Below are 17,443 nucleotides of genomic sequence, written 5' to 3' on the forward strand. Positions count from 1 at the left end.
TTGATCTAATTTTTAATTACTTTCCGTTTGATTGATCTAATGCAGGTGTCTAAAGCACAAGGCCAAGTTAACGCTGTAATTATATGAGAAAATGAATTGGCCCAGCCAGTCTGTACTCAAACTTTATTGAGACATCCATCCTATGAATGATCCTAGCACTCACCCCAGAAGATCACACAACTCTAATTTCAGTCCACTGTGGGCTTTAGGTCCAGGCCCTGTACAATTACTGCATCCCTACTTCTAACGCTTATACTACAGTCAATGTCAGCGAAAACTATCCCTTGAAAATTACGGATAGGCATTAAGTATTAATTTAAAACTGACTTTACATCATTTTATAAATCTCCTCGTTTTCAATACATGTATGGCTTGATCTAAACAAATGGTAATATTCAAAGTTAAAAGCATGCACTGAATTAAAGTTGTACGTTTTAGTTCAAAAGAAATTAGTGGGAAATCTGATTCTAAGTAATTTTATTATGCTATGCTTAGAGCACAAACAAGTTATTTTAGAAAATAAAATTTATATTTGATTGTAAATAGTTTCTCAGTCTTACGATACTGACTACAGCTAATAGCGGAGGTAGAATGAATAAAACCTTAGGTGGTTAATTACACACACTTCCAAAATAATAGAAATTAAAACTCTTAACCCGCGAGCTCAACCAAAGTCTCGCGATAACTCAAGACGACCCAGCCCTCTTCGTGTGCACCTTAGTGCTGAGAATTCTCGCGAGATCTGTGGTGGGAAGATGGCAGACGGGTCCCAGCGGGATTCGGTCGGATTTAGCTCAACGCTGAGCGGACCCAGGCTTGAGTTTTGCACCGATGGTGATGTTTGATGCTCCAGTCCTGCATTTAGTGTCCATGTTGAGCGGGGTGTCACATTCCTTCCTGCCGATACTCTCCGGGAGCTGCCAGCGACGCACCTCTCTGGGCTCGCCGGCCAAGCCTCCCCACCGGAGCCGCTTCCAGTGAGACGGGCAGAGGGCAAGAATATGACCGGGGAGAAGATCCGCTCGCTTGGCAGGGAGCGCCAGCCGAGCGAGGACGACGATCTGCTGGGGCCCGGCGAAGAAGCTGACGCCATCGCGTCGCTGGCCGGCGATACCCGCACCGAACGAGTCGGCGGTGACCGGCTCCTCAGCGCCCACAAGCAGGCGGCTCGAAGTCAGCAGTCGCCGCCCAACGACAACGCTGTGGCGCCGTACAGTGCCGTGGACGACCTGAATCGCAACCCGGTGCTGCCGGCCGCCGACGACTTCCAGCTGCACCGCTGCGTTTTCGACGGCGATGTGCGGCGCCTCTCTTCGCTGATCCGCCTCCAGAACATCGCCCAAAAGGACGTCCACGGTAGGCAGCCACCTAACCATCGGGCTCCGTAACTCCCGGCCCCCAAAAGCCGGTCTCGGTCTCTAATTCCCGGCGCAGGCACCGGGAGGGGCGCCGCCACGCCCCCAGATCCCCTCTGTTACCGGCGTAAACACCCAACCTGCCTCCTGTCAGCGCGACTGATTGCCGTCCTGTTGGTCCCCTCCTTTCATAGGCATGGTCTGCATATCCACGCTCTCCCCCTGCTTAAATACACACCATTTAATTGTGTTTTATTTGCATTCCTGCATCCCGTGTATTGTCCATGCGGTAGTTCGTGCTGTAGTATTTTTTTTCTTACCTTGGCCTGTTAAGTAAGGGCTTTTTTGTGTCAGGGTGGGAGACTTAGCTATCGTGGTGCTTCTAATGTCTTATAAGCACCATGTGAACAGTGTAGCACTGTGCTGCATCCCTGCCGATCCCGCCTGTGGATTCTCTTCAGATTTTGAATTGCGAAAAGGGAAGACTACACAGTATATATATGATGCTAGTGCACGAATTCTCATAAATAAACCTGTATGTGGAAAGCAATGGCAACAGTTGGGTCAGGGGTCAGATGAACTGATTAGAAACTTATTACAGTAATCCGTGTTGGTCAAGATGGCTGCATGGTGACTACCCCCCCCCCCCCCCCCCCCCCCCTTAGTGCCTCACAGCTTGTTTGAGGCCCAGATTAATGAGCCAGTGCTCCCCTGTCATGATCCGTTCTCCTCTCCCCTGCTCGTCTGCATTCTTGTGATACATCCTCATTTTTCATGTGCTGCTGTGTTTCCTTCTGAGCTTGACATTTGTGTGGAGATGCCAGTGGGGTGTGGGTATGTGCTTCACAGTGAGCGCCAAAGCGCCGGTCTGGCAGATTCCTGTCCCAAAACTGGCCGATAGAACATTTAGTAAGCATCAGGTTAACTGCGGCTCAGACTTCACATTTTCCCACAATGCTGTGCATTTCTGGTTCCTCTGATTCTAGACATTGGTAAGCACACCTATATTCTTTTAAAACCAGTTTCTAACCTGTCGAAAATTGATTGATTTAACTCTTATAGTTGTTTCCTGTACGTGTACCTTGACTGGCAGTGTTCCTTGTGAGGTTCCTCCTCTTTCTGGTTCAGTAAGATTCTACTCGGGGGGGAAAAAGAGAACTTTACCTGTATTTCCAGGTTTGGGTGAATTCTGAAGGCTTGAGCCGTCAACAAGAATGTCTCTGGCTGATAGGTTGTTGATTAATATCTGCATGCTGCTTTTGCACTTAATTTTCCTTGTTATGGTGATTTTGTAATATTTAATTTGTATCTATAATCTGTAATTTTTTGCCTAATTTGAAACATTACTGATACACTGTCATCTTCAGCAAATTAACACTTTGACCTGATCTTCAATCAGATTTTAAAAGCCTGTGGAGATCAGTTGTTTAGCTTTATGATTATTCATTAGGTCACGTTAACCGCAAAACCGCATTAAATGCAATCAGATCAATGCGACGTGTACTGCAAAGCAATCTCTTGTCAGCTTTATTTGATCCCTCTTGCAGGCTCAAGCCGTGAGAGGACATTATTTACATGAGCCTAAATAATGTATTTGGATGTTCATTTCCTTCATTTGAAACGTGTTGCTGTCATTATACAATAGTGCTTCATACATTGTTGTTAGCTGAAGTACAGAAACTCGACACGTTTGCATTATGATGAGAGAATAATGGCTTCCGTGTCCCTGTTTAGTTCCATCTGGTAGCCAGTGCTGTTTACATCCCGGTGTGTTTGGTGCTGCTTTCACCAAAACCCACTGGCTTCTTTGTGATCTGTTCTCTGTCATTATCACCTCGTTTTACAGCTAATTGTCTAATTATAGCTGTAAATGTTATCTTGTGAGATAAGGTTTGCCCTCCTCCATGTTTGTTTGAATCATGCATAAGAAAACATTCCATTTGATCAGTGAGATCAGTGTGTGATGTCACTTGTCCCAGAAGTCAGATGACTGCCCTGAATGTCATTAAACTGCAGGACATTTTAGGACATAATTGCAAAGCACTTAATTGTTTTATTGATATTTGCGTATTTGGCTCCGTGTGTGGAGTTTGCATGTTCTCCTTGTATTGTCGTGGGGTTTCCTCCGGATACTTTGGGTTTCCCCTAACAAACATGCTGAGGTTTAACTGGATTTACCAAATTGCCCATAGGCGTGTGAGCGAATGGCGCGTGAGCGAATGGCGCGTGAGCGAATGGCGCGTGAGCGAATGGCGCGTGAGCGAATGGCGCGTGAGCGAATGGCGCGTGAGTGTGCCCTGTGATGGGTTGGTGCCCCATCCTGGGATATTCGCCAGCTTGCGTTCATAGCCTCCAGGATAGGCTCTGGTTACAAGCGGTTACCGAAAATGGATGGATGTATGTGTGTTAAACTTGCAACTGATTACTTTATCAGTTCTGGTTGACTCTGATTTATAGCATATCATCTTTGCTTGTGAAATGTCAGAATTCACTTTTTGATATTTTGAGCTGTTACTCTTAGTTCAGATTTCATTTAAATGCCTAACTTTTATAATCCGTTTATATAATTCTGTTTTTATTTGACCGTTTACAGATTAAAATTTTAATCTCGTCTCAGATGGGGTTGTCCCAGAATGGTCCTGGTTGTTGTTATATGCGCTTTAAATGCAGGTTATTTACTTAAGGATCCTGTGCTCCGGATATTCTCAGTAAGCTTAAGATTTAACCAGCCAAACCCCTTATTGGAAATAAGCTGTAATCGGCCTGACTGTCACACATGGTTTTAGAGAAACCCAAACAGTTTCAGTGAATACAGAATAGAACCTAATATATCACTATTCTGTAGGTAATTTGCATTTAGCAGGTGTATTGCATACAGGAAATTATATTTGCACTTTTATGTTTTTCCAGAAAGTAAATGCTTACCACTTGTACAGTAAGGTTGTTCTAATTACTTAACTGCTACATTTATACCAGTGATTCATTTTGTAATTTATTGCTGTTCTATATCGATCTGAAACCTTAATTATATGTATTGTTGTGTCATTGGCGTTTTGAATTTAAAAAGAATGAGATTCATTTGTAGAAGGGGAATATTAATTAAAAAGAGGAATATTAATTCAGATTTAACTGTTACTCAATTCCCGTGGCGATCGGTGGTGTAACACTCACCCCAGTTCTATGGGTGAATGAGATTTTCCCGGAGCTTAAAGTTTTAGGTGAGACTCTGCTATTGTAAAATCCCGGCAGCTGCTTACCCATCTCCTGTCCAGTTGGGTATTAAGTGGAAATCTGAGCCAGGTTGGCAGTATGGATTATATAATCCACAACATATGTTAATGATCTTGGGCGGCTGGTGTTTGGCTGGATGATCACACCCATTCCTGGGGTCTCCCTGGGGTGACATGTCAAGGAATCACACATACGAATGATGCGTTCAGGGATCCCGCCGGCCGCCCACCGATGCCGGTTTAATTGGGATCCCCTCCCCCTCAGTTCTGCTTGTCTGCTCTGGCAGGGTGAATGCTGGTAGGAGCACTAAGTTGAGATGCCCTTGTTTGTTTAAAATGATCCCGTTCGCTCTAACCCTGCCGTCTCCTGCCACTCCAGGAAACACGCCGCTTCACCTGGCCGTGATGACGGGACAGAAAGGTGAGTAGAGCATCTCTCGTCTGTGTGTTTCTCTGTGCGTGTTTATATATCTGCCTGTTTCGAGAGTGAACTAGACTAGTGCAGTTATCCAACTCCAATAAATGCCATTTAGTGGAAGAGAGCCAGTTATTACAGTAGAAGAAACCCAATGATATTATCTCTCTTCCTCAGGGCCAGTGTTGCTCCTGCCAGTCCACGTTTTTGCTCCCTACTGGGAGCAAAAATGTCGGCTGTCTGGCAGGGAGATGGGATGGTGCAAACACATGGGCCGTCTGGGGGTCCCTGAGGGCCGGGTTGGGTGATGCTGTAGGGCTGCAGCCCTCAGCTGTAGCCTCTCTCATGCTCCTTTTACTCTGAGGCTGACAGGGTTTGTGGTGTTCAGAAAAGCCACATTTTGTGATTCGATCTGGAGTTTCTCAAGATTTGGTCACTCTGTCAATTTTTTCAAGGGGGAGGGGAGACAGTGGTTGGTAGCCAGAGGCTGGGGTGGATAAGCTGTTGTGTATGAAATATCCTGTGTGGAGCGGCGCAGGGGTGAGGCAGCCATGCTCCCTAAGAGGAGCTGCCCCCCCTGCCCCCTGAATGGGGGTCTGGCCAGCGGGACGTGTTCAGTATTCCAGCCGAGATTACATAAGACGCTTCCTTTGGCTGTTCAGCTCCGCACAATAGACAGGAAGCGACCGACCAAGGGGTGAGCTGCGTTGTGGGGGGGCTTGTGTGGTTTCTCATGCGTTACCGGGGTTACAGCCCTCCCCCTTCATTGCAGGACAGTGCACCCATGATTTCAAAATGTTTTGTTTCTGAATATTTATTTTCCTGCTCGCAGTTAATTTCATTTAAGATGTTTGCCTCATAACCAGGATTATGGCGGCAGGATTATGTCAGGTAACTTAACATCAATCGTTACATGCTTCTGAATAAATCATGCATGATTTTATGCCTGGCTCAAAACCGGAAGAATTTGTTTAATTTGTTTGGCAATTCCTTGCGTCAGGTTTCCCGGTTTAACGGCCAGAGTGATCATTCGTCTGACTCAGGACAGTCTGCTGTCCCATCCATGCCATCCCTGATCAGTCCATATCATCCCGCAAGCTTCCTAACTGAGACCGGCTCTGAAAAGAGAACTGCTTTGAAGAAGCTAAAACTGCTGTTTTCTTCCCTCAGCTCCAGCTTCTATTAATTTCCGCCTTCTCCCTTTGCTTCAGAGTGTGCACACTTGCTCCTGGCCCACAATGCACCTGTGAAGGTGAAAAACGCTCAGGGATGGAGTCCCCTCGCCGAAGCGATCAGTTACGGGGACAGGCAAATGAGTAAGTCGCCCTCATGGGTCCTTCATGCGCCATGTCGCTTGTGTGCATTTAACGCAGGATTGGAGAACTTTGTAGTCTATAAGAGCGAGTTACTAGTAATTGTTGTAATGTGGTATCATGACATTACATACGCACCACATACAAATGTATCTTGGATCTCTCCAGTAGTACTCGGCACACATTATCCAGTTAACCTTATTTTGACATGGGGAAGAAACTAGAAATTAGGCTGCCCTGGTACAAAATGGCTGCCGCCCTCTCAATAAACAGACTTGGTTCCCTGTCAGCACTGGCCTCGTTAACCTTAAATAACGAACACTTAAGTATGTCCTTGTGAGGAGTATGTGTGTCTAGCAATAAGATGCCCAATTACTCGTGAAAGTTGTAGGAATACTTTTGGTATTTGGGGGTTCACTTGTCTAAAGTTTGCGTATTGTTAATTCAGTAGTTTTAATGGTCTAATCCTACAGTCATTTTATATAGTTCTGTAGTTCTTTGGTTTATATATATATATATATATATATATATATATATATATATATATATATATATATATATATATATATCTATCTACTGCCTCTGCACTGTGAAGAAGGGCCGTTAAAGGGGCTCCTCCCATCCGTCAGTGTCTGCATCTTGGTTCAGTGTGGAAGGCAGCTTTTGAACCTGCTGAATGAAAACTCTCCACTCTTTGTAAGGTCTGGTTAATAAGTCTTATTTAAATTTTTCCTAAGCTCTTAAATGTCACACGTATTGAAGCATGTTGGGTGTAATTTCTGGCCTAATCTGCAGCCGTAACGCGAGCCTGCCGCCTGCGTTCGTTGTGGTGTGTTCAATGCCAGCGTGACTGCATTAGTGAGCTCAAGTGTCCTCGAGATCTCGGAGCCCTTCCCGGCCGTTTATAAGCCCCGCGTCGCCACGGCGGCCCTGGGAAACGTGTTGCCTTTTAAGCCACTCGGTGTCGGATAGTTTCATGGCAAATTAATAATGTGCACGATTAATGACTCCCATAATTACTGTTTGGAGATGGTTTTTTATGCATGTTTTTCTGCAGCTGTGTAGAAGCTGACTTGGGATTTGGATCTTTTTAATGTGACGTTTTAAAAGCCGTCTGGGTTATTGGTATGTGAACCTGAGTAGCTTAATGGGACGAGCTGGTTTGGTTGGCAGCTTAAAAGCTGGGCTTTGTGCGATCGTTGGAGTTATTTTAGCGTCTCGCATCCGGTTTTTGTTTTTTTTTTTTTTTTCCTCCCTTCTTTCACTCTTTTCAGTCCGTCCAGTGGACCAGTTCTGGTTTAAAGGGTGACTGGGCCTCTCGCAGTTTTTCACCCACAAATTATTTCAGCCCCAATACCTTCGAATATCGACCTCGCCAGGAAGTCACGCCTTGGGGAGGGACAGTTGCTGGGGGCGGGGGTGAATACCAGCTCCCATGGGATTATTTATCCCCAGTTTCCTGCTCTGCCGTAATTAGCATTAATGTGGTTGTTGGGTTAATTGTGTTGAGTGTTCTGGGACTAGCGAGTGGTTATAAGCAGCTGACTCCTAAGCAGGCCAGGCCTGCGGGGGCTGCGGGGGGGGGGAAGCGTGCCGGCCTGTCTTCACCGGCCTTTCCCTTTAAGCGGTGGCTGAAAGGTGGCCTCCCCCCGAGCTGTTTTGTCGGTGAGCGAGGGCCACCCAGCAGGCCGCCCTGACCGGATGCTCTCTGCCAAAGGGGCAGATGGGCCGCGAGGCCCCAGCTTGGGGGGTGGCGGCTCCCAGAGGGCAGCTTCTGGCGGCGCTGAAACTCCCTGCCCGCATCACACTTCATCATCTCCCCCCTCCCCCCCCCAAACACAGATTTGGGTTGTTCTGCTGCATATATATTTTTTTTGAGGATGTTTACCGCGGTAATTCAGGAGAGCGGGCCCTCTTAGGACACCTTGTGGCCGCCATGATGTGCTCACGTCAAGAAATACTTGTATGAACATCCATGATGTCTGCCTGGTACACCTGGCCAGCTTTTAGATGCGCTACGAGCCAAATGAGGAATCCTTCAGAGCAGCTGGATGCTCGATGATACACTAGCTAAAATGCCGAATGGGTAGGTCCTCTCCTGTTCTATTTACACAATCCTATATTAATTTACCAGAACAATAATATCACAAACGGATCTAAAGTCACGAGCTCAGCGCAAACGCCGAAGTCTTATTAAACCTTTTATGTTTAATTAATGGACTTGTCAGCCGATGGATTGTACTTCTGTCACTGCGCCACAGGTTATGAAATGCTCGCAGATGAATAATTAAAATGCCGTGCTGCATCGGGGTCCAGTTTCCGCAGCCGCATTTCTGATTAATTTCCAGCAGCTTGCATGAATGATATATGATAGATACACTCCCCTCATTACGTGCTTTATGGGGAAAAGTGTCTCTCTGACCACTTGGATGGCAGCCAGCATGGTACAATAATGAAGATAATTTTGGTGTTTGTTTGCTGTCTCTCTGCAAATGTGGATAACACAGTAATTTATTAAAATATCTTCTCGCAGAGATTTTGATAGCCTCCAGGATAAACTGTGGGACATCTTGTGTTTTGTTCGGACCTCCATGAACAAAGTGGACCTCCAGTGTGTTATGCAAGATTGATTGACTTTGCCTGTATTCTTAAAGTCTTAATGGTCTATTTAAATTCACTTTCTGTGTGTGATGGTGCTTTAGTACTGCCACCAAGAACCGAGCCAAACCCACGCTGAACATGGCCCAATATACGCACGCAAATGTTCATTCTGCTAGCGTTTCATGCTGACATAAGACGACGATTCTAGAAAAAATAAATAAGATGAAGATTCTCAGAGTGCTGCTAGTAGAAATTAGCGCATAGTAAATCCTGGTATACACTGCATGAAAAATGGTGCCTTTTGTTTGGCATCACTGTGGCTCTCCAAGTGGCAACGGCTTTACTGCGCTGATCCTACTTTAGTGGAAAACCGAATTTAACTGGAACCGTGCTGTGACTAGTCTCTCTTCGTGGTACAGCTCGGGTTCGTGTGCCAGTGGGGAAAAACAAACCTCTGCTCTGTGCTTTGATGTTCCCAAGGTGACAGCCGGAGTTGAGGTGCACCGGTGGCTCTAAGTTATCCATCTTGTCCACTAAGAAATAGGAATGAGAGACTGTTACGAGGCATCCCAGAAGGCCTTGCTGCAGTGACTTCCCTTGTTATGGCCGCCGGTGGTGCTGACCTGTTGTTTAGAAGCACGTGTAGCCATCCGAGTTACACGATTATGCTCTGGATCCTGATGTCCTCTCTTCACCTGTCTGATTGATCTTTCCCTAAGATCTTAGGCTCATGCATGTTTGTTTAATATGGGTGATTGTTTCCCCCTCTTCTCTTTTCAGTCACTGCGCTGCTGAGGAAGCTGAAACAGCAGTCCAGAGAAAGCGTGCAGGACAAGAGGCCTCGGCTGCTCGACGCCCTGAAGGAGGTGAGCCTCCGGACCACTAGCATTTTAGCATGTTGGCTATGCACACTGCTCTTCAGATTATTAGCATTTTAGCACGTTAGCATGTATCCTGTTCCTCAGGTCATTAGCATTTTAGCACGTTAGCATGTATCCGGTTCCTCAGATTATTAGCATTTTAGCACGCTAGCATGTGTCCTGTTCCTCAGATTATTAGCATTTTAGCACGTTAGCATGTGTCCTGTTCCTCTGATTATTAGCATTTTAGCACGTTAGCATGTATACTGTTCCTCAGATTATTAGCATTTTAGCACGTTAGCATGTATACTGTTCCTCGGGTTATTAGCATTTTAGCACGTTAGCATGTATCCTGTTCCTCAGATTATTAGCATTTTAGCACGTTAGCATGTATACTGTTCCTCAGATTATTAGCATTTTAGCACGTTAGCATGTATACTGTTCCTCAGGTTATTAGCATTTTAGCACGTTAGCATGCACCCTGCTCCTCCAGGTTATTAGCATTTTAGCATGTTAGCCTGCACCTTTCTGCAGGTGTCATTGGCCTGTTTTTGGTCTAAGACATGTCCCTGCACTATAAAATTAAGAGTGATCCCTAGTGTTCAATTAATTTTCTTTCCTTTCTGTCCTCCTCGCAGCTTGGCGACTTTTATCTGGAGTTTCACTGGGATTTCCAAAGCTGGGGTGAGTTCTCACTAGTCTTCCATTAGGTTTCATAGTAGACCTTTTCCTTGGAGGCATTTTGGGGCATTAATTACATTCCCCAGTCTTCCCTTTAAACCACGTGAAGCCCTTGACTTGAAAAGCAGCAGTCCTGTACTCCGTCTGACAATAAATCCCATAATGTTGAGTTGTATGCAGTCAAGTTAAGCACTGGTGTTACACTTTCTCTGCGTTCTTTGGGTGAGATAAGATGTCTGCAGGTAGAATATTTCATTTGTGCAGAACACAAATAGAAGTGATAAGCTTGTTTGTTGCATGAAATACAGAGGATCTCTCTGTGTTTCCAATTCCGTAGTTTAAAAAGGAATTCCAACTCTTCCTCTCAATTTTTATTCCCGTTGCAGTTCCTTTACTTTCCCGAATCCTGCCTTCTGACACCTGTAAAATCTACAAGCAAGGCCTCACCATCAGGTAAGGTGAATCCACTTGCTCATTGGAGTCGACGATGAACGAACCCGGGTGACTGGGCTGCCAGACAGGCCGGGAGTCCCAGCTGGGTGCCTATCCCTCTGACGCCACGTCTCTCGCAGGCTGGACACCACCCTCGTCGACTTCACCGACATGAAGTGCCAGAGGGGGGACCTCAGCTTCATCTTCGACGGGAACGCCCCGCCCTCCGAGTCCTTCGTGGTGCTCGACAACGAGCAGAAGGTCTACCAGTGGATCCATCACGAGGTGAATCCGGGGGACGGGGCTTTGGGGGATCGGGAAGCATGATTCCGGGACGTCTTAACACCAGAAACCATCCGATTCCTTAGCAAGGAAAACCTATATTCTCATTGGCTTCATTGTGCACTGAAAACTCCTCATCTCAACCTCTTATCGAGGCCTGGGCAATTTTTTTTCTGTGGAGGGCCGAGCCTGAGATTCACCATGACGGCAGGGACCATTCTTCATGATTATGTCCCATGAAAGCTACAATAATAGGCTTGTTAGGTTTCACTATGCATTTATCATTAATTGAATGAAAGGTCTGTGGGCTGTTCATCTTCATAGACTCATGGACATAGAGCGTTACCCTTTTATGGCTGGGGGTCAGCTATTGCCCCTCTCTGCCTTTATCTGGTCTTAGGAGTTACTACGATTAAGGTTCCTTTGCAGTGCTGGATAGAAACGTGAATTTGCCAAATGTCCAGCCCATATGCACATCTATGTAAACTGGATAAATCATTCACTTGTAAAGTACATCGTGAGCACAGATCGTGTGGAAAAACGTACCTTTAGGGTGGGAATTACTCAGAATGTGAGGTACCTGTGTTTTTTACGCTTCTGAGCTTGTGGCCGCTAACGAGGGTCCGCCTTACTTCGCCTGGCCTCCAGGGGGCACACTAACACGGCGTTTTGCGTCGTAGGAGTCGGAGATGGAGACTGAGGAGGAAGTGGACATCTTAATGAGCAGCGATATTTATTCGGCCACGCTTTCCACGAAATCCATCACCTTCGCCCGCTCCCAGATCGGCTGGCTCTTCCGGGAGGACAAAACGGTAAGACTTCTACTTAGCGGGAATTCTGGGTTTGAAATTTTTTTTTATTATTACAATTTTTAACAAAACAATTTAGATTTAATAATCTCGTTTTTTGGTACCCTGACCTTTTGTTTCAAAGACTCCACTGGGGCGTAGCTTGTGAATTGGACTCTTTTGGCGGAATGTGACTGACCGTCGCCCCCCTTCTGGTCGTTGCAGGAAAGAGTTGGGAATTTCCTGGCGGATTTTTATTCGGTGAATGGCCTGGTGCTGGAGTCGCGGAAGCGGCGGGAGCATCTGAGCGAGGAGGACGTGCTGAGGAACAAGGCCATCATGGAGAGCTGGAGCAAGGGCGGTGGCCTGGCAGAGCAGAGCTTCGAGGTGGGTGCCGTACCTCGGGGAGGGGGGGCAGGTCTCCTGCTTGTCCTCCGCAGCACCGCTGTGAGGCTGAGTCTCTCATTCACTTCTGGCTCTGAATTTGTTGTTGCCTTAAGGGTGAATTTTTTCATGAATTTTCATGGTGACCCACCTGCGGCCTCAGAGAGGGTAAACAGGGACAGTGATTCTCCCCCAGCCCCCTCTCCCTGAACTATTAATTGGCTGTGGTTCGGTAGCGACCCGGCCCCCTGCCAGGAAGGGTGCTTTTTAAACGAGGGGGCTCACCTGCATAGTGTCCCATGATAGAGGCCGTGGGCTTAAAGGACAGCAGTGATGTCCGGTCCCTGCCTCCTGCTGCTTGGTGACAGTTGCTAGGTGACAGGCAGCGGACGGCAGGTTTTCCACAGATGCCGGACGTGCCACGTTCCCGGATGTTCACGCTTCTTGCCACCAGGGTTAAGCTGCTCTAAGTCATGATTCTGAAGTGTGATATGGGTGGTATATTAAAAATAGGTTTTTTACTAAAACTGTGCATTATACACTGACGGTACACAAGGACACAGGCAGGTATATCGCACTGCAGATACAAACATTTATTTTAGTTCTGTGCCACCTGGGATTTTAAAATCCCATAGCAAGGGATCATACAAATGTTGGTACATCCAAGGCTTCCTCAGCAAACCTGTCTTTGAGTCCGCCAGCTGTATTTTCAAACTCATTGGTGAGGGTATATAGGGTGTTTCTATGCAGTCTCCATCCTGACTCTCTGGTACTTTCTCTTTGGCCGATCGAGCTCCGTGTGCAGCACGCTTGCTGGCCGCGTCGTTTCACTTTGCGAGCAGTGTCCGTTCGCCACGGCCGACCTTGGTAATGAAGACTCCGCTACCGCAGCCGCAGTCATGCTGGCGCGTCTGCAGGAAGTGTGACCCTCAGCTGTCCAGTCAGGGCCTGAAAGCGGGAGCTGCTCTCCTTCCTGATTATGATAAAGAGCGTAGCTGCGACTCCCTCAGAACGACAGCCTGCAGGAGTGACCTGCCTGCTCTTACTTACACAGGGAATTAATCCATCAGTACCTAAGGCTTGTGGTCGGCATCCCAGAAGGCCTTGCTGCAGTGACTTCCCTTGTTATTATGCTTATCGCTATATGTGTGATATTCCCCCATAAGCCCCCTCTGGGACTCCTCTGTTCTGATGTGTCATCTCTCCCCCACAGCCCATCAGGAGGCAGTCGCTTCTCCCGCCGTCACCTAGCACCATCTCGTGGGAAGAGTACATCACCGCGGAGAGGGGGAAGTAAGCACCGGCCCGCGCCCGCCCACCTGCTACTCACCCTGGGTGGTGTCAGACTGCGTCCCCCCCCCAGGAGCCGTGGTTCTCTCACTTTTTCAGCATGGACTGTCAGGTCTGGCACCTGTTCGAGCCGCGTGACCTTCTGAAGACTTTGGACGCTGCATTTATCCGGAAGCCCCCCCCCCCCCCCCCCCATGAGTAGGAAATGGCAGCTCTAACTCGGAGTTACGGTTACCTAATTATGAGACCATCCCATTCGGTAGCACTGCTGGTAATTGTTTTTTATTCCTAATTCCGCCGGGGGGGTTATGAATGTTTGGGTGGGCGTCTGGCATCGCCACGCAGACCCACGTTTACCTCCCGGGACGGTTTGTGGTCTCGTGAGCCTTCGGCCTCCGGTTCCGAGGAGGATTAGGCCGCCTGCCCACCCCGGTGAGCCAGGCCCCCATCAGCATCCGTCTGAGACTCTGGTCCTGGACCTGCGCCCATCTTCCCGTGCCTCGCCCTGCTCTGTCCTCCGTCCCGTCCACTTGGGCATATCAAGGCCACCATGACCCCACTCTCCGTTTCTGTCCAGCATATTCAAACAGAAATTATTTTACTGTAAACTTTTTATAGGCTGCAGTCAGGCCCCTGTAATAGGCCGGTTTATTCATATTTGCCCCACCCTGTCAGTGTTAATAGCCAATTGTAATTAGCTACCCTCAGCATGATTGTATCTCGACTTAGAACGACAAGGTCCGACAGTTTTTCTGACAATGTGATTCTTAAAATCTTGAGAGTGAAATGATCTAGCGTCGTCTTCATGACCTGGCCTCTTCTCCGTGCTGTGCAACAGTGTCCCCGGAGTTTTCTCACACCATGCCGCCGGCTTCTAAGATCCCCCCCCCCTAACAAGAGTGTCCTGTGCAGGGCTCCTCACCTGGGCAGGGAGCTGGTGTGTAAGGAGAGCAGGAAGATCTTCAAGGCCACTGTCGCCATGAGCCAGGACTTCCCGCTGGGCATCGAGGCGTGAGTGTGGACGCCGAGGCCGCCGGCTGCCTTTGCCCCCGACGCCCTGCGACGCGTCTCTCTCCCCGCAGGCTCCTGAACGTCCTGGAGGTCATCGCGCCCTTCAAGCACTTCAACAAGCTACGGGAATTCGTGCAGATGAAGCTGCCGCCTGGATTCCCCGTCAAGCTGGGTGAGGAACTGTCTCGCGTTCGGAGGCGGCCATGTGCAGAAACCGTGTAATGTGTGTCAGCCATTTTAACAGCTCTCCAGTCACCCCAGTATGTATGTTTTGCTATATAGCAGATGCTTGCATCCAAAGGGACATGCAGTTTGAGAAGCAGTCCTGAGAGCAGTTGGGTTTAAAGCTCTTGCTTAGGAGCTCAACAGTAAACTGATGTGATGGGATTTGAACCGAAAACCTCTCGATCATAGGTACAGTGTCCTAACACTGAGCTATGCAGAAGCCTCAGCACCCATCCAGTACACCCATGTATTTGTTGACTCAAGAATACCATGATTGACTGACCAGTTTCAGTTGCTTTTATGTCACATTGTATATTTGGTCAGAAAAGAAAATGACTACCCACCTTAAATGTTTAAAGCTGTCAAAATGATTAAGATATCTGCACTGTACTGTATGTCCATCTGACTTCCTCACAGCGGTTTTTATCCACACCGTAAGTGAGCAAGTGACAGCGTCCCTCGAAGATGCCCCTGTGATGTAACGCCCTGTGAAGTAACGCCCTGCGTATGCCTCTGTTTCAGACATCCCCGTGTTTCCCACTATTGCCGCCACCGTGACATTTCAGGAGTTCCACTATGACACGTTCGACGTGTCCAACTTCACCATCCCTAACGAGTACAAGGAGGACCCCAGTCGCTTCCCCGACCTCTAACCTCCCCTCCCCCCCCCCCCCCCCCCCCCGCGCCAGAGAGCGTTCGCCAGGTCGTGAATAATTCAACCCGCAAAAAGGGCATTCGATTGAAATGTGGAGGAGTTTGCTCAGCTTGACCTTTACGGAAAAGGGACTGACGTATCGAGCCTCCAGTGAGGGCGGCTGGTTTGTTGGATGGATTTTTGTCGGGGTATGGGAAGGGAATTGTGGCAGCCCGCCCGGGTTTAGAATCACCCAGACCTGTCCTCATGCGTCACCGTGCATTACTGCTGTATGACGTGCTGGGCTTATAGCGCTAGTCATTGCAGGTGAACGCCTTAAAAAGTTACAAAAGACCCATTTTAGAGGCTGGTTTTGAATAGCGAAGACATCCAATCAATTACAAAGCTGTAATTTTTTTAATGACTTTTTAACGTGTGAACTATGTGGTAAAATTTACACTTAAAAAAATACAGAACATGTCAGCATTCTCAATAAAACCCTTTTCTAGACTGTTGAAGATGGGGTAGGAACAAAGCTTTTAATGGTGTGACACAGGTAGGAATTTTTAATGATGGAGAAATGCAGGCCTTTTTTTTAAGTACAGGGTTGTTAATACCTCTCAAATCCATTTTGACGAGTCGCTGTCAGCTAGCCGTAGCTGCTATCTGAATGTGTTTTCTATACCAGGCGGTCGGGTGCTGGAACATGACGTGCGATTTGTACTTTCGGTGGAGTTTTTAAAGCCGCACAACGCCCCCAAACCTCCTAAATCCCTGGTAGCTGGGTGAAGGCGAGATTAACGGGCTGGGGGGTGCGGGGTGGGCAGGCCGAAGAGTCGTCCCAACTGCGAAGCCGCACTGCAGTGCCATAGATCTCTCTGCACCCCCGACGACGGCTGTCTATCTCCCTGTTGTTTACGAACAGACTGTTCAGGTTTTGTGGAAGTTCATTATGCGATGGGCAGTTTTTATTTGTATTCGGATAATATCCGTGATGCAGTAAAACATCAGCAACCAGGGAGATCTTGCGGTCGCTAAAGATTATGGGCGAATCCGGTTTACAGGTTTCAGCATTCCCTCCAGCAGTAATGTAATTCCATATCTGGTGCTTAAAATTTCCTACAAAACGTAATATTCTCTACTTGTGTATATATATATATATATATATATATATAAAAAAAAGAATTAAAGTCCTGGATTCATTAGTGTCGTCATTTTTCCGTGTAATTTTTTAATGTCCCTATACCAGTTCGTACAGCCAGTAAGGAAAGCTGTCGGTTTTGGTTTTCCACCGTTTCTGTGCATTTTAACGTAAACCACCTTTTACACTACATGTGCTTCCGTGTCTCACTACTGGATAGTGCGACGTCACGTCTCGACCCGTGCATTTTGTAAAAATACATGTTTAAGCGTCGTTTCATTAGGTACAGTGAGCAGAAGGAATATTTTAAGAGGCGTACACCAACTTTTCCACTTCTAGCAGGCAGTGTATTTAAACTTCTGTCTATACGTTTCTGATTGTACAGCAAGAACCTTGTATAATTGCCTTCCTCCGTATTTTCCTATTAAAATGTATTGTAATAAAGTGTTCGTATACCATCAATTTACATTTTGAGTTTATTAAACGGTGCATTTCTGTTTATCAAAAGTTTTTGAAAAGTGCATGTCCGTTTGTAACGTACAAGTAAATGGTTCAGATGTTTAAAGAACTTTTGCATGGTAGGTGACTGGGCTTCAGCAATGAGTCTCCTGTAACCATTAACGATTTTCCCGTGGGATTTTGGGCTAATTTGTGATGTATTTTCTAAAACTTCCCTAAATATCCTAATAATGTTAGCAATTTACAGGCAGCCACGAGAAACCCGTCGTAAAAGATGCAATTGATGTGTTGGGTTACTGTGGTAGCCTCTGGTGTCTTTATACATTAAGGGATTATCTATGG

The 17,443-nt window shown here is 47.1% G+C and overlaps 1 protein-coding gene across 3 annotated transcripts; it reads left to right on the forward strand.

The window, feature by feature from the left end:
• The first annotated feature begins 735 nt into the window (after positions 1-735).
• LOC125716339 (ankyrin repeat domain-containing protein 13C-like) lies at positions 736-17,104 on the forward strand. 3 transcript variants are annotated; one of them, XR_007384317.1, is made up of 14 exons: positions 736-1,356; positions 4,965-5,006; positions 6,212-6,316; positions 9,695-9,780; positions 10,413-10,458; positions 10,842-10,908; positions 11,028-11,172; positions 11,850-11,981; positions 12,183-12,344; positions 13,555-13,634; positions 14,544-14,642; positions 14,714-14,814; positions 14,925-15,056; positions 15,390-15,549. XR_007384317.1 is itself a non-coding variant. In XM_048988517.1 (13 exons), exons 1-13 carry the CDS (start codon positions 1,002-1,004, stop codon positions 14,969-14,971), a joined length of 1,467 nt encoding a protein of 488 aa, XP_048844474.1. In that variant the 5' UTR covers positions 736-1,001; the 3' UTR covers positions 14,972-17,104. The 3 variants fall into 3 exon arrangements, 2 of the variants coding, with proteins under 2 accessions (XP_048844474.1, XP_048844473.1); XM_048988517.1 differs by having other exon boundaries at positions 14,925-17,104; XM_048988516.1 differs by lacking the exon at positions 14,925-15,056 and having other exon boundaries at positions 15,390-17,104.
• The last annotated feature ends 339 nt before the right edge of the window (positions 17,105-17,443 follow it).

The sequence above is a fragment of the Brienomyrus brachyistius genome, chromosome 21 (assembly GCF_023856365.1).
Source record: "Brienomyrus brachyistius isolate T26 chromosome 21, BBRACH_0.4, whole genome shotgun sequence".
NCBI classification, from domain to species: domain Eukaryota; kingdom Metazoa; phylum Chordata; class Actinopteri; order Osteoglossiformes; family Mormyridae; genus Brienomyrus; species Brienomyrus brachyistius.